Source organism: Salvelinus alpinus, chromosome 5 (assembly GCF_045679555.1).
Source record: "Salvelinus alpinus chromosome 5, SLU_Salpinus.1, whole genome shotgun sequence".
Lineage (NCBI taxonomy): Eukaryota > Metazoa > Chordata > Actinopteri > Salmoniformes > Salmonidae > Salvelinus > Salvelinus alpinus.
The window spans coordinates 31557261-31575358 of NC_092090.1; the positions used below are offsets into that span (position 1 = coordinate 31557261).

Genomic DNA, 18098 nt, shown 5'->3' on the forward strand with positions numbered 1-18098 from the left:
GGTGGAGATAATGAATCCATTAAGAACATCATTGCTAGTGGTTATCACATTTGCTCAGCTCCAGAGGCAGTTGAATGTAGAGCAAAACAATACCCTGGACTTCAGATCTCTCAGCTTGGCCAAGACGTGACTTGCAATCCATCCGTTGGACTGATTTGTCAAAACAATAAGCAAGGTCTTCAGCAAAAGTGCTTCGATTACGAGATACGAGTGAAATGTTGTCAATGTGCACCAACAACACACATCCCGACAACAACAACAACAACAACAACAACAGTTCCTTCTACCACTACTCCTACACCCACTACTACAATCTTAACTCCGACAGCTCCATCTACAACAAAAACAACAACTCTGCCTTCCACCACTACTGCACCTCCAACCTCTACTCCTACATCAACCTCAACAGGAGTATCAACTACCCCCTGCAGTGGTGAAGAAAGTTGTGTGTGGTCAGACTGGATCAACCTTGGTCAGCCAACCTCTGGCTCTGAAGGTGGAGATAATGAATCCATTAAGAACATCATTGCTAGTGGTTATCACATTTGCTCAGCTCCAGAGGCAGTTGAATGTAGAGCAAAACAATACCCTGGACTTCAGATCTCTCAGCTTGGCCAAGACGTGACTTGCAATCCATCCGTTGGACTGATTTGTCAAAACAATAAGCAAGGTCTTCAGCAAAAGTGCTTCGATTACGAGATACGAGTGAAATGTTGTCAATGTGCACCAACAACACACATCCCGACAACAACAACAACAACAACAGTTCCTTCTACCACTACTCCTACACCCACTACTACAATCCTAACTTCGAGAGCTCCATCTACAACAAAAACAACAACTCTGCCTTCCACCACTACTGCACCTCCAACCTCTACTCCTACATCAACCTCAACAGGAGTATCAACTACCCCCTGCAGTGGTGAAGAAAGTTGTGTGTGGTCAGACTGGATCAACCTTGGTCAGCCAACCTCTGGCTCTGAAGGTGGAGATAATGAATCCATTAAGAACATCATTGCTAGTGGTTATCACATTTGCTCAGCTCCAGAGGCAGTTGAATGTAGAGCAAAACAATACCCTGGACTTCAGATCTCTCAGCTTGGCCAAGACGTGACTTGCAATCCATCCGTTGGACTGATTTGTCAAAACAATAAGCAAGGTCTTCAGCAAAAGTGCTTCGATTACGAGATACGAGTGAAATGTTGTCAATGTGCACCAACAACACACATCCCGACAACAACAACAACAACAGTTCCTTCTACCACTACTCCTACACCCACTACTACAATCCTAACTTCGAGAGCTCCATCTACAACAAAAACAACAACTCTGCCTTCCACCACTACTGCACCTCCAACCTCTACTCCTACATCAACCTCAACAGGAGTATCAACTACCCCCTGCAATGGTGAAGAAAATTGTGTGTGGTCAGACTGGATCAACCTTGGTCAGCCAACCTCTGGCTCTGAAGGTGGAGATAATGAATCCATTAAGAACATCATTGCTAGTGGTTATCACATTTGCTCAGCTCCAGAGGCAGTTGAATGTAGAGCAAAACAATACCCTGGACTTCAGATCTCTCAGCTTGGCCAAGACGTGACTTGCAATCCATCCGTTGGACTGATTTGTCAAAACAATAAGCAAGGTCTTCAGCAAAAGTGCTTCGATTACGAGATACGAGTGAAATGTTGTCAATGTGCACCAACAACACACATCCCGACAACAACAACAACAACAACAACAGTTCCTTCTACCACTACTCCTACACCCACTACTACAATCCTAACTTCGAGAGCTCCATCTACAACAAAAACAACAACTCTGCCTTCCACCACTACTGCACCTCCAACCTCTACTCCTACATCAACCTCAACAGGAGTATCAACTACCCCCTGCAGTGGTGAAGAAAGTTGTGTGTGGTCAGACTGGATCAACCTTGGTCAGCCAACCTCTGGCTCTGAAGGTGGAGATAATGAATCCATTAAGAACATCATTGCTAGTGGTTATCACATTTGCTCAGCTCCAGAGGCAGTTGAATGTAGAGCAAAACAATACCCTGGACTTCAGATCTCTCAGCTTGGCCAAGACGTGACTTGCAATCCATCCGTTGGACTGATTTGTCAAAACAATAAGCAAGGTCTTCAGCAAAAGTGCTTCGATTACGAGATACGAGTGAAATGTTGTCAATGTGCACCAACAACACACATCCCGACAACAACAACAACAACAACAACAACAGTTCCTTCTACCACTACTCCTACACCCACTACTACAATCCTAACTTCGAGAGCTCCATCTACAACAAAAACAACAACTCTGCCTTCCACCACTACTGCACCTCCAACCTCTACTCCTACATCAACCTCAACAGGAGTATCAACTACCCCCTGCAATGGTGAAGAAAATTGTGTGTGGTCAGACTGGATCAACCTTGGTCAGCCAACCTCTGGCTCTGAAGGTGGAGATAATGAATCCATTAAGAACATCATTGCTAGTGGTTATCACATTTGCTCAGCTCCAGACGCAGTTGAATGTAGAGCAAAACAATACCCTGGACTTCAGATCTCTCAGCTTGGCCAAGACGTGACTTGCAATCCATCCGTTGGACTGATTTGTCAAAACAATAAGCAAGGTCTTCAGCAAAAGTGCTTCGATTACGAGATACGAGTGAAATGTTGTCAATGTGCACCAACAACACACATCCCGACAACAACAACAACAACAACAGTTCCTTCTACCACTACTCCTACACCCACTACTACAATCCTAACTTCGAGAGCTCCATCTACAACAAAAACAACAACTCTGCCTTCCACCACTACTGCACCTCCAACCTCTACTCCTACATCAACCTCAACAGGAGTATCAACTACCCCCTGCAGTGGTGAAGAAAGTTGTGTGTGGTCAGACTGGATCAACCTTGGTCAGCCAACCTCTGGCTCTGAAGGTGGAGATAATGAATCCATTAAGAACATCATTGCTAGTGGTTATCACATTTGCTCAGCTCCAGAGGCAGTTGAATGTAGAGCAAAACAATACCCTGGACTTCAGATCTCTCAGCTTGGCCAAGACGTGACTTGCAATCCATCCGTTGGACTGATTTGTCAAAACAATAAGCAAGGTCTTCAGCAAAAGTGCTTCGATTACGAGATACGAGTGAAATGTTGTCAATGTGCACCAACAACACACATCCCGACAACAACAACAACAACAACAGTTCCTTCTACCACTACTCCTACACCCACTACTACAATCCTAACTTCGAGAGCTCCATCTACAACAAAAACAACAACTCTGCCTTCCACCACTACTGCACCTCCAACCTCTACTCCTACATCAACCTCAACAGGAGTATCAACTACCCCCTGCAATGGTGAAGAAAATTGTGTGTGGTCAGACTGGATCAACCTTGGTCAGCCAACCTCTGGCTCTGAAGGTGGAGATAATGAATCCATTAAGAACATCATTGCTAGTGGTTATCACATTTGCTCAGCTCCAGAGGCAGTTGAATGTAGAGCAAAACAATACCCTGGACTTCAGATCTCTCAGCTTGGCCAAGACGTGACTTGCAATCCATCCGTTGGACTGATTTGTCAAAACAATAAGCAAGGTCTTCAGCAAAAGTGCTTCGATTACGAGATACGAGTGAAATGTTGTCAATGTGCACCAACAACACACATCCCGACAACAACAACAACAACAACAACAACAACAGTTCCTTCTACCACTACTCCTACACCCACTACTACAATCCTAACTTCGAGAGCTCCATCTACAACAAAAACAACAACTCTGCCTTCCACCACTACTGCACCTCCAACCTCTACTCCTACATCAACCTCAACAGGAGTATCAACTACCCCCTGCAATGGTGAAGAAAATTGTGTGTGGTCAGACTGGATCAACCTTGGTCAGCCAACCTCTGGCTCTGAAGGTGGAGATAATGAATCCATTAAGAACATCATTGCTAGTGGTTATCACATTTGCTCAGCTCCAGAGGCAGTTGAATGTAGAGCAAAACAATACCCTGGACTTCAGATCTCTCAGCTTGGCCAAGACGTGACTTGCAATCCATCCGTTGGACTGATTTGTCAAAACAATAAGCAAGGTCTTCAGCAAAAGTGCTTCGATTACGAGATACGAGTGAAATGTTGTCAATGTGCACCAACAACACACATCCCGACAACAACAACAACAACAACAGTTCCTTCTACCACTACTCCTACACCCACTACTACAATCCTAACTTCGAGAGCTCCATCTACAACAAAAACAACAACTCTGCCTTCCACCACTACTGCACCTCCAACCTCTACTCCTACATCAACCTCAACAGGAGTATCAACTACCCCCTGCAGTGGTGAAGAAAGTTGTGTGTGGTCAGACTGGATCAACCTTGGTCAGCCAACCTCTGGCTCTGAAGGTGGAGATAATGAATCCATTAAGAACATCATTGCTAGTGGTTATCACATTTGCTCAGCTCCAGAGGCAGTTGAATGTAGAGCAGAACAATACCCTGGACTTCAGATCTCTCAGCTTGGCCAAGACGTGAATTGCAATCCATCCGTTGGACTGATTTGTCAAAACAATAAGCAAGGTCTTCAGCAAAAGTGCTTCGATTACGAGATACGAGTGAAATGTTGTCAATGTGCACCAACAACACACATCCCGACAACAACAACAACAACAACAACAACAACAGTTCCTTCTACCACTACTCCTACACCCACTACTACAATCCTAACTTCGAGAGCTCCATCTACAACAAAAACAACAACTCTGCCTTCCACCACTACTGCACCTCCAACCTCTACTCCTACATCAACCTCAACAGGAGTATCAACTACCCCCTGCAGTGGTGAAGAAAGTTGTGTGTGGTCAGACTGGATCAACCTTGGTCAGCCAACCTCTGGCTCTGAAGGTGGAGATAATGAATCCATTAAGAACATCATTGCTAGTGGTTATCACATTTGCTCAGCTCCAGAGGCAGTTGAATGTAGAGCAAAACAATACCCTGGACTTCAGATCTCTCAGCTTGGCCAAGACGTGACTTGCAATCCATCCGTTGGACTGATTTGTCAAAACAATAAGCAAGGTCTTCAGCAAAAGTGCTTCGATTACGAGATACGAGTGAAATGTTGTCAATGTGCACCAACAACACACATCCCGACAACAACAACAACAACAGTTCCTTCTACCACTACTCCTACACCCACTACTACAATCCTAACTTCGAGAGCTCCATCTACAACAAAAACAACAACTCTGCCTTCCACCACTACTGCACCTCCAACCTCTACTCCTACATCAACCTCAACAGGAGTATCAACTACCCCCTGCAATGGTGAAGAAAATTGTGTGTGGTCAGACTGGATCAACCTTGGTCAGCCAACCTCTGGCTCTGAAGGTGGAGATAATGAATCCATTAAGAACATCATTGCTAGTGGTTATCACATTTGCTCAGCTCCAGAGGCAGTTGAATGTAGAGCAAAACAATACCCTGGACTTCAGATCTCTCAGCTTGGCCAAGACGTGACTTGCAATCCATCCGTTGGACTGATTTGTCAAAACAATAAGCAAGGTCTTCAGCAAAAGTGCTTCGATTACGAGATACGAGTGAAATGTTGTCAATGTGCACCAACAACACACATCCCGACAACAACAACAACAACAACAACAACAGTTCCTTCTACCACTACTCCTACACCCACTACTACAATCCTAACTTCGAGAGCTCCATCTACAACAACAACAACAACTCTGCCTTCCACCACTACTGCACCTCCAACCTCTACTCCTACATCAACCTCAACAGGAGTATCAACTACCCCCTGCAGTGGTGAAGAAAGTTGTGTGTGGTCAGACTGGATCAACCTTGGTCAGCCAACCTCTGGCTCTGAAGGTGGAGATAATGAATCCATTAAGAACATCATTGCTAGTGGTTATCACATTTGCTCAGCTCCAGAGGCAGTTGAATGTAGAGCAAAACAATACCCTGGACTTCAGATCTCTCAGCTTGGCCAAGACGTGACTTGCAATCCATCCGTTGGACTGATTTGTCAAAACAATAAGCAAGGTCTTCAGCAAAAGTGCTTCGATTACGAGATACGAGTGAAATGTTGTCAATGTGCACCAACAACACACATCCCGACAACAACAACAACAACAACAACAACAACAGTTCCTTCTACCACTACTCCTACACCCACTACTACAATCCTAACTTCGAGAGCTCCATCTACAACAAAAACAACAACTCTGCCTTCCACCACTACTGCACCTCCAACCTCTACTCCTACATCAACCTCAACAGGAGTATCAACTACCCCCTGCAATGGTGAAGAAAATTGTGTGTGGTCAGACTGGATCAACCTTGGTCAGCCAACCTCTGGCTCTGAAGGTGGAGATAATGAATCCATTAAGAACATCATTGCTAGTGGTTATCACATTTGCTCAGCTCCAGAGGCAGTTGAATGTAGAGCAAAACAATACCCTGGACTTCAGATCTCTCAGCTTGGCCAAGACGTGACTTGCAATCCATCCGTTGGACTGATTTGTCAAAACAATAAGCAAGGTCTTCAGCAAAAGTGCTTCGATTACGAGATACGAGTGAAATGTTGTCAATGTGCACCAACAACACACATCCCGACAACAACAACAACAACAACAACAACAGTTCCTTCTACCACTACTCCTACACCCACTACTACAATCCTAACTTCGAGAGCTCCATCTACAACAAAAACAACAACTCTGCCTTCCACCACTACTGCACCTCCAACCTCTACTCCTACATCAACCTCAACAGGAGTATCAACTACCCCCTGCAATGGTGAAGAAAATTGTGTGTGGTCAGACTGGATCAACCTTGGTCAGCCAACCTCTGGCTCTGAAGGTGGAGATAATGAATCCATTAAGAACATCATTGCTAGTGGTTATCACATTTGCTCAGCTCCAGAGGCAGTTGAATGTAGAGCAAAACAATACCCTGGACTTCAGATCTCTCAGCTTGGCCAAGACGTGACTTGCAATCCATCCGTTGGACTGATTTGTCAAAACAATAAGCAAGGTCTTCAGCAAAAGTGCTTCGATTACGAGATACGAGTGAAATGTTGTCAATGTGCACCAACAACACACATCCCGACAACAACAACAACAACAACAACAACAACAGTTCCTTCTACCACTACTCCTACACCCACTACTACAATCCTAACTTCGAGAGCTCCATCTACAACAAAAACAACAACTCTGCCTTCCACCACTACTGCACCTCCAACCTCTACTCCTACATCAACCTCAACAGGAGTATCAACTACCCCCTGCAATGGTGAAGAAAATTGTGTGTGGTCAGACTGGATCAACCTTGGTCAGCCAACCTCTGGCTCTGAAGGTGGAGATAATGAATCCATTAAGAACATCATTGCTAGTGGTTATCACATTTGCTCAGCTCCAGAGGCAGTTGAATGTAGAGCAAAACAATACCCTGGACTTCAGATCTCTCAGCTTGGCCAAGACGTGACTTGCAATCCATCCGTTGGACTGATTTGTCAAAACAATAAACAAGGTCTTCAGCAAAAGTGCTTCGATTACGAGATACGAGTGAAATGTTGTCAATGTGCACCAACAACACACATCCCGACAACAACAACAACAACAACAGTTCCTTCTACCACTACTCCTACACCCACTACTACAATCCTAACTTCGAGAGCTCCATCTACAACAAAAACAACAACTCTGCCTTCCACCACTACTGCACCTCCAACCTCTACTCCTACATCAACCTCAACAGGAGTATCAACTACCCCCTGCAGTGGTGAAGAAAGTTGTGTGTGGTCAGACTGGATCAACCTTGGTCAGCCAACCTCTGGCTCTGAAGGTGGAGATAATGAATCCATTAAGAACATCATTGCTAGTGGTTATCACATTTGCTCAGCTCCAGAGGCAGTTGAATGTAGAGCAAAACAATACCCTGGACTTCAGATCTCTCAGCTTGGCCAAGACGTGACTTGCAATCCATCCGTTGGACTGATTTGTCAAAACAATAAGCAAGGTCTTCAGCAAAAGTGCTTCGATTACGAGATACGAGTGAAATGTTGTCAATGTGCACCAACAACACACATCCCGACAACAACAACAACAACAGTTCCTTCTACCACTACTCCTACACCCACTACTACAATCCTAACTTCGAGAGCTCCATCTACAACAAAAACAACAACTCTGCCTTCCACCACTACTGCACCTCCAACCTCTACTCCTACATCAACCTCAACAGGAGTATCAACTACCCCCTGCAATGGTGAAGAAAATTGTGTGTGGTCAGACTGGATCAACCTTGGTCAGCCAACCTCTGGCTCTGAAGGTGGAGATAATGAATCCATTAAGAACATCATTGCTAGTGGTTATCACATTTGCTCAGCTCCAGAGGCAGTTGAATGTAGAGCAAAACAATACCCTGGACTTCAGATCTCTCAGCTTGGCCAAGACGTGACTTGCAATCCATCCGTTGGACTGATTTGTCAAAACAATAAGCAAGGTCTTCAGCAAAAGTGCTTCGATTACGAGATACGAGTGAAATGTTGTCAATGTGCACCAACAACACACATCCCGACAACAACAACAACAACAACAGTTCCTTCTACCACTACTCCTACACCCACTACTACAATCCTAACTTCGAGAGCTCCATCTACAACAAAAACAACAACTCTGCCTTCCACCACTACTGCACCTCCAACCTCTACTCCTACATCAACCTCAACAGGAGTATCAACTACCCCCTGCAGTGGTGAAGAAAGTTGTGTGTGGTCAGACTGGATCAACCTTGGTCAGCCAACCTCTGGCTCTGAAGGTGGAGATAATGAATCCATTAAGAACATCATTGCTAGTGGTTATCACATTTGCTCAGCTCCAGAGGCAGTTGAATGTAGAGCAAAACAATACCCTGGACTTCAGATCTCTCAGCTTGGCCAAGACGTGACTTGCAATCCATCCGTTGGACTGATTTGTCAAAACAATAAGCAAGGTCTTCAGCAAAAGTGCTTCGATTACGAGATACGAGTGAAATGTTGTCAATGTGCACCAACAACACACATCCCGACAACAACAACAACAACAGTTCCTTCTACCACTACTCCTACACCCACTACTACAATCCTAACTTCGAGAGCTCCATCTACAACAAAAACAACAACTCTGCCTTCCACCACTACTGCACCTCCAACCTCTACTCCTACATCAACCTCAACAGGAGTATCAACTACCCCCTGCAATGGTGAAGAAAATTGTGTGTGGTCAGACTGGATCAACCTTGGTCAGCCAACCTCTGGCTCTGAAGGTGGAGATAATGAATCCATTAAGAACATCATTGCTAGTGGTTATCACATTTGCTCAGCTCCAGAGGCAGTTGAATGTAGAGCAAAACAATACCCTGGACTTCAGATCTCTCAGCTTGGCCAAGACGTGACTTGCAATCCATCCGTTGGACTGATTTGTCAAAACAATAAGCAAGGTCTTCAGCAAAAGTGCTTCGATTACGAGATACGAGTGAAATGTTGTCAATGTGCACCAACAACACACATCCCGACAACAACAACAACAACAACAGTTCCTTCTACCACTACTCCTACACCCACTACTACAATCCTAACTTCGAGAGCTCCATCTACAACAAAAACAACAACTCTGCCTTCCACCACTACTGCACCTCCAACCTCTACTCCTACATCAACCTCAACAGGAGTATCAACTACCCCCTGCAATGGTGAAGAAAATTGTGTGTGGTCAGACTGGATCAACCTTGGTCAGCCAACCTCTGGCTCTGAAGGTGGAGATAATGAATCCATTAAGAACATCATTGCTAGTGGTTATCACATTTGCTCAGCTCCAGAGGCAGTTGAATGTAGAGCAAAACAATACCCTGGACTTCAGATCTCTCAGCTTGGCCAAGACGTGACTTGCAATCCATCCGTTGGACTGATTTGTCAAAACAATAAGCAAGGTCTTCAGCAAAAGTGCTTCGATTACGAGATACGAGTGAAATGTTGTCAATGTGCACCAACAACACACATCCCGACAACAACAACAACAACAGTTCCTTCTACCACTACTCCTACACCCACTACTACAATCCTAACTTCGAGAGCTCCATCTACAACAAAAACAACAACTCTGCCTTCCACCACTACTGCACCTCCAACCTCTACTCCTACATCAACCTCAACAGGAGTATCAACTACCCCCTGCAATGGTGAAGAAAATTGTGTGTGGTCAGACTGGATCAACCTTGGTCAGCCAACCTCTGGCTCTGAAGGTGGAGATAATGAATCCATTAAGAACATCATTGCTAGTGGTTATCACATTTGCTCAGCTCCAGAGGCAGTTGAATGTAGAGCAAAACAATACCCTGGACTTCAGATCTCTCAGCTTGGCCAAGACGTGACTTGCAATCCATCCGTTGGACTGATTTGTCAAAACAATAAGCAAGGTCTTCAGCAAAAGTGCTTCGATTACGAGATACGAGTGAAATGTTGTCAATGTGCACCAACAACACACATCCCGACAACAACAACAACAACAACAACAACAACAGTTCCTTCTACCACTACTCCTACACCCACTACTACAATCCTAACTTCGAGAGCTCCATCTACAACAAAAACAACAACTCTGCCTTCCACCACTACTGCACCTCCAACCTCTACTCCTACATCAACCTCAACAGGAGTATCAACTACCCCCTGCAATGGTGAAGAAAATTGTGTGTGGTCAGACTGGATCAACCTTGGTCAGCCAACCTCTGGCTCTGAAGGTGGAGATAATGAATCCATTAAGAACATCATTGCTAGTGGTTATCACATTTGCTCAGCTCCAGAGGCAGTTGAATGTAGAGCAAAACAATACCCTGGACTTCAGATCTCTCAGCTTGGCCAAGACGTGACTTGCAATCCATCCGTTGGACTGATTTGTCAAAACAATAAGCAAGGTCTTCAGCAAAAGTGCTTCGATTACGAGATACGAGTGAAATGTTGTCAATGTGCACCAACAACACACATCCCGACAACAACAACAACAACAGTTCCTTCTACCACTACTCCTACACCCACTACTACAATCCTAACTTCGAGAGCTCCATCTACAACAAAAACAACAACTCTGCCTTCCACCACTACTGCACCTCCAACCTCTACTCCTACATCAACCTCAACAGGAGTATCAACTACCCCCTGCAATGGTGAAGAAAATTGTGTGTGGTCAGACTGGATCAACCTTGGTCAGCCAACCTCTGGCTCTGAAGGTGGAGATAATGAATCCATTAAGAACATCATTGCTAGTGGTTATCACATTTGCTCAGCTCCAGAGGCAGTTGAATGTAGAGCAAAACAATACCCTGGACTTCAGATCTCTCAGCTTGGCCAAGACGTGACTTGCAATCCATCCGTTGGACTGATTTGTCAAAACAATAAGCAAGGTCTTCAGCAAAAGTGCTTCGATTACGAGATACGAGTGAAATGTTGTCAATGTGCGCCAACAACACACATCCCGATCACCACAGAATTGGTTCCCATGACAACAACAACAACAACAACTCAGCCACCCATAACTAGTACTTTTCCTACAATCTCATTTCCTGTAATAACTGGTGAAACAAAAACACCAACAATTCCATCCACTGGAAACATTGTATGTTTTTGCTATTTCAATCATCGTGATTTCTCCGTTGGTAAGTTTTTTTTCTCTCCACCTTTTCACATTTGAAACCTTTTCTATATTACCATTAGTTCAGCCATTCGAATGTTCAATTTATATTGAATTATACATGTTAAATTGTACAAAATGTAATACTCTTCTAAATACTTTCAGGCTCAATTGTTTACAATGTCTCTGACCATGATGGATGGTGCTACATTGGTCTCTGCAACAAGACTTGCAAAGTAGAAACCCGTTCTGTCAGATGTGATGTACCAACTACCCCAGTTACCACTACTTCACCCACCACTACACTGCTCCCAACAACAACAATACCACATACAACAGAAAGACCAACCACCACCCCAAAATATCCCATTGAGAACCACTGTCCCCATGAACATCCTCCAAAGCAGGTCTTTTCTCTTCTATATCTAACCTTTTTGGAAACATTCCATTGGAATTATTATTTACAAAAGGGTGATTAATAAAAAATATACAAAAATATGATTTTGTAGACATTTCCTGTATGCCTAATACTTTTCTGTGTTTGTAGAATGGTGACAGTTGGATACATAACCAGTGCAGTAACGGAACATGTGCCAACGGGAAAATTATCTATGACCATGTACATTGTGAGACTCCGAAGCCTATAGCATGTGAAAATAACTATCCTCCAATCAAAGTGTATGACGAATCTGGATGCTGTTTCCACTATGTGTGTCAATGTAAGTTCACAACAAATTTAAAAATAAGTTTAGTCTTTGTTTTACAAAATGCACTTTAGCAATTGATTTTAGTTCAAAATCTGAAACATAATCCTTACTCTTGACTGGTTTAGAGTTATCTTATAGTTAATAGCAGTAAATGTACATGAATGTCTCACATTGGAAACATTTCAGCACCACACTATTCATTTAGCATAAAACTACCATATCCGTGTCCTTCTAAATGCTAATTGTTTTCTTCTTACAAAGGTATCTGCTATGGTTGGGGAGATCCTCACTATGTCACCTTTGATGGAACATACTATGGCTTCCAAGGAAATTGTTCTTACGTCTTGGTCAAAGAAATCCTGCCAAAGTACAACTTCAGTGTTGTAATCGACAATTACTATTGTGATGCCCCAGATGGACTTTCCTGCCCTCAGTCTCTGACAATTTATTACCAATCTTACAAGATATTCATGACCACGAAGGATGTTGATGGAGTGTTCACAAGTCTGGTAACTAAAATATCTCAAATACTGTATGTTCAAGACCTTTTCCTATAATAGAGATTAGATTTTCGATTAGCTTAAATATTTATTAGCTTTCATTTAAGATGGATATACATCCTCTATGTATTAGATATAGGAGATATTGGGTATACAAATTATTGTAACCATTTTGTCCATCTCTTAATATTTTTGTACTAGATTTATGTAAACCAGCAACGCATCATCCCAGCATATGAGACCAAGGACTTCCGCATCACAGACAACGGAATTGAGACCCTTTTAGTCATACCAGCAATTAATGCCAAGGTGTCTTTCACTGGTCTTATGTTTAGCATATACCTGCCCTGGGACAAGTTCAGTGGCAACACTGAGGGACAGTGTGGTGAGTACAGGTGTTTTATGGTCACTCTGTTACCATGATTACCCCATGATGTCTCATTGTCTAACGATGGTTTTCAATCTTATTCAGGTACATGTGACAATAACCGGACAGATGACTGCCGCTTGCCAAATGGGACTATCGATTCATCTTGTCCAGACATGGCACACCAATGGCATGTTTCTGACCACAATAACAGTCAGTGCACACCACCACCACCACCAGAGCAGGCACCAACACAACCAACAGGCTGCGATCCACCCATTTGTCATCTCATTCAAAGCAAGTACGTAGCAATTAGTATTCACAATAAATCTACTCTGTAGTATCGATAACCTCTCAATCAGAATAATCTCAGTGCGAACAATAACTTGACATACTAAAACACGGCAATCATTTGACAAAGCCTGATGACAAAACAAAGTGAATTATCATATTTAAGTATCTACTCTAACTGAAGCATAACCTCTTTTCAAGGGTCTTTGAGAGTTGCCATAAGATAATCCCCTACGAGCCATTCCTTGTGGCATGTATCTTTGATGTGTGTTATATGGATGATGTTACCATTGGCTGCACCAGCTTGCAGACCTATGCTGACGCATGTGCACAAGCAGGAGTCTGTATTGAGTGGAGAAATTATACAAATGGACAATGTGGTAAGTAGGTCACTCCTCAAGACCATAAAGCTCAGATAGCCTCTCTATGATGTAACTTATTGGTTATTTACCTTTTTATCTCCTGCTACAGACTTCACATGCGAAAAACCCAAGGTTTATAATGCCTGCGGCCCACAAGTTGAACCAACCTGTAATGCCTGGTATGTATAATGCTGTTCTTGTTCAGTGGATGGGTATAATGATTGGGAAAAGTCTCTCAGCTATTGATTTTTTTTGAATATCTCTGCAGGTACAATTTCAAATTTATCCAGACTCAAAATGAGTTCAGCGTCATGGGAGATATACAATTGGAGGGATGCTATTGCCCCCCTGGTACCACTTTGATGAGTTCCAGTTCAAACTACTGTATCCCCAGCTGTGGTAAGAATGGTCAAATAATAGCATTGTATATTGAGGGTGTGGTGACTTACAGTATTGTGTTGTAATAGGAGCTACATCCTGCTGACCTTCACTTTGGGAAGAACAAAGTGTTAATTGTTCATTGCTACTGTAATTGTCTTTTGAAAGCTGGTTTAGCTTTTTGTAAAAAAAAAAAAAATGTCCACAGCATTTTTCAGATACTTCAATGGTGTGGGGTTTGGTTTATTTTGATTGATATTGATTTATCAAGTGATTTCGGTACATACAGTACATTATCAAAACTAAGTAGTGTAATGGACTTCAATGACTTCGTTTTTTAATGTATTTTTTTCTCTTTGGTTAATCAGATATTTGCCCGTTGCCAAATGGAGAATGGAAAGAGGTAAAATTGTGTTTGAATTTCACTCACGGGTTTTAGGAGGACAGATAAACTATTCATTTCTGATATACACGCTAACATCATGTGGGTAGTTCACTTTTGACAATCATGTACAAGAATGTATGCAATAATAACAACTACAATAATAATAATAATAATGTATTGCATTTCTATAGTGCTTTTCATAGAACAAAGCGCTTCAGTAATTTAGGATTCCACACACTGAATGATTGAACTTTGTACTGGTAGTGTCCATACAAACCTTGATATGCTTAAAATGTTCCTCATTGCAGGCTAATGAGACCTGGGTGAGCAACTGCCAGGATTGTGTTTGTGACCCGTACAGTCTGGAAATCCAGTGCCAGCCTGTGGCATGCCAACATCAGCCTCCTCTCACCTGTGGTCAGGAGGGCCAAGTTAAGGTCGTAGAAACCGTTGACTGTTGTCAAAAGGACAAATGCGGTGAGTGACTTCTTTGGATAATATGCTCTTTATGGAGGCTTTGGAACAACTCAGTAAAAACATTTACATTTTTGGTGATTACCTAATATATGCAACCAATGTGGCCATTTGCATATTTCTTTTTACAATATTTTTTTCTTTCCAAACAGAGTGTGATGTCACACTATGCTCTGCTTCCAAGATAACTTGTCCAGTCGGATTCGAGACAGAGGCAACTATGGGAGTCTGCTGCCCAACTTATCAATGTCGTGAGTATGCGTTTGCATGTGCTTGAGTGTGTGTGTACAGTATTTGTGCATATCCTAGAAATCCCAACATGTTAGTTGCAGTATTGAATGATTTTCCATGTTCTTTGCCCCACAGTACCAAATGATGTCTGTGTGATTAACAACACTGAATATCAGGTGCGGATGCATTCTATGCTATGTTATTTGGCCAGTCCCACCACTTATATGATCAACACTTTTGAATGTAACTTAATAAAAGAGGACAATGTTATTTTACTTGCATACATTAATAAAAAAATAAGTTCAACTAAACAAATACCTTCATTAAGCTATCAGGGTGCAACAATATTTTTTGGTCAATCCATCCATCCACATTAGATAGGACAAAAAAAGCATCTCAATTCATAGATTTTCCATTGAAATATTGTATTTTCTCATTCCAGCCTGGTGCCAATGTTCCTGGGGACAAGTGTAAGAATTGTGTGTGTGGTGACAGGGTGGATGCCCAAACCCATCTACATATCATTGAGTGTCAACCTACTGAATGTGACACTCACTGCCAGCAGGTAAGTGATCTCCATTGACACATCGACACCCTTTGGCCTCATTATGTAATTCAACAATCTTAGTGTAATGTCAGTCCTTATCCATGTCAAAATATTATAATAACCCTGATTCCTATGTGTCCATCATTGGGCTACTACTGGATAAGTGTAATTACTTGTGAGTTACCAGGATCACACATTGGTATAAGAGAGATCATAAAGGTTTTCTCCTCTCTGGTCTGTCTTCTTCCTTTCAGGGCTATGATCATCAAGCCGTTCCTGGGCAGTGTTGTGGGAAGTGTGTACAGACAAGCTGTGTGGTTATGCTGCCAGATAATACCACACACACTATTCAGGTAAAATAGCATCAGGCAGCATTATTTATCTCTCACACAGATTCGCAAATTGCATTTTGTTTTATACAATTCATAAAACATATCAGTCCTATTTTAGCCTGATTATTTAAAAAGAGCAACATGTAATTGTAATCTAGCACTCAAGTGTTACGCAAAATAACTATCTTAGCAATGATATAGTATATCTTATCTTTTATCATTTGAAGAATCTCCTGTTGATATATTTCACATTCTCACCTCTACAGCCTGGTTCTGTCTGGATACCATCTGGAGACAAGTGTCTCAAGTTTGAGTGTGCAAAGATTATGGACCAATTCATCCCAATTGAGGCTAAGACTGTGTGCCCTGACTTCTACCCAGAAGACTGCATACCCGTAAGTTACAATAACCATCTGGCAAATTATCTGGGTCCGGGAAACTGGCCCATTTAAAAACAACTGGACAATGTGAAAAATCATACTTGTGAATTACAGTTTAAACATGCCCAGTCACTCAGACTAAGGCTTAATATAGTATACCTACTGTGTATTTATGTGAGGTTATTGACACCTGCTGCTTAAGGTGAACAATGCAAGAACACTGCACTGAAAAACATGTGGAGTGAGTTTTGTAAACGCTACGTCAGTGACTTAAAATTTTTCTTGTTTTTTCTTCCATTTTCTTGTTTTTAAGGGAACTGAAGTCATTGCTCCAGATGGTTGCTGCCATGTCTGTGAGTGTCTTTTTAACACCATCCTTTTTGATAGACATTTGTAAATCATTCTTGCCCTTTATCATGCATTGAAAAAACGATTTTAGCTTTTGAAATTGACACTTTTGTGTGCAGGTATTAAAATAACTAAGCCATGCAACGTGACAAACAGCAAAGTGTACCTGGACAGCAATGGCTGCAAGTCTGCAAACGAGGTGGAAGTGACAACATGTGGTGGATCCTGTGGCACCTATGCCATGTGAGTATTTTGATCATTACTGAAATATTTCAGGAACACTAACACATTAATCCTCCCAATTTAACAGAATTGGGCTGCCTGTCTAAATGCAAACTACAAATTATATTTTCACTATGTTAGGTTACAGTGGCTGTGTTTACAAAGGCAGCCATATGCTGATATTCTGCCCAATTATTGTCAAAAGAGCTCATCTGATTGGTCAAAACATCAGAATTCGGCTGCCTGTTTAAACACAGCTAATGTTATATAATTACAACTGCTACCATCATTACTTCCACTTAATAACATCACCTCTCCTTTCTGTTTTCAGGTATTCTCTTGAGGCCAACATGATGGAGCGCTCTTGTGCCTGCTGTCGGGAAGTATCCACCACCAAGAAGGAAGTGGAGATGATCTGCCCAGACGGGTCAAAGTTCAACCACTCCTACATCCACATCAATAAATGTGGCTGCCAGAGGACAGAGTGCGTGACCCCAGAGGCGACCCAGGTCACAAGGTCACGACGCAGGAGAAGATGAATGACTCTCCACTACCATCCCTTTACTGCTTAGATTAGTTCTCTATTTACGTTCAACTTGTTCACTTTCCTGCAAAGTAATCTGCTAAACGTAAGAGAAATAGTTTCAGCTTCTTATTCAGTTTGTTTTATTTTAGCCATTCAAAACACATAAATAAAGTTGCCAATAGGCTATGCATATATACCACGTTCTTGTTTTCATTGCTTTAGAAATTCAGTTGGGAAATATTTGATTGCAGACACACAATGCTTTATCCTCTTCCAGACAAACAACCACAATTCAAAGTGTCAAACACTTATTTCAATTTGAGATGGTGTTAGTTTAGAGAAACG

General features: G+C 42.4%; 1 protein-coding gene across 1 annotated transcript; it reads left to right on the top strand.

Moving 5' to 3' along the window:
- The first annotated feature begins 10 nt into the window (after window positions 1-10).
- On the top strand, window positions 11-17894 carry LOC139575283 (mucin-5AC-like). The gene is made up of 19 exons (XM_071400241.1): window positions 11-76; window positions 172-7602; window positions 12251-12422; window positions 12672-12919; window positions 13112-13295; window positions 13383-13578; window positions 13770-13948; window positions 14040-14109; window positions 14199-14329; window positions 14677-14711; window positions 15002-15170; window positions 15320-15418; window positions 15534-15574; window positions 15841-15963; window positions 16200-16298; window positions 16544-16672; window positions 16971-17010; window positions 17125-17248; window positions 17559-17894. Exons 1-19 carry the CDS (start codon window positions 11-13, stop codon window positions 17764-17766), a joined length of 9744 nt encoding a protein of 3247 aa, XP_071256342.1. The 3' UTR covers window positions 17767-17894.
- The last annotated feature ends 204 nt before the right edge of the window (window positions 17895-18098 follow it).

Bases quoted from the DNA above. Each gene is read 5' to 3' on its own strand.
- LOC139575283 (XM_071400241.1), top strand. From the start codon at position 11: ATGAATCCATTAAGAACATCATTGCTAGTGGTTATCACATTTGCTCAG. The intron at 7,603-12,250 runs GTGAAATGTTGT...CTGTGTTTGTAG, and splicing joins GCTTCGATTACGAGATACGA to AATGGTGACAGTTGGATACA. The intron at 17,249-17,558 runs GTGAGTATTTTG...TTCTGTTTTCAG, and splicing joins TCCTGTGGCACCTATGCCAT to GTATTCTCTTGAGGCCAACA.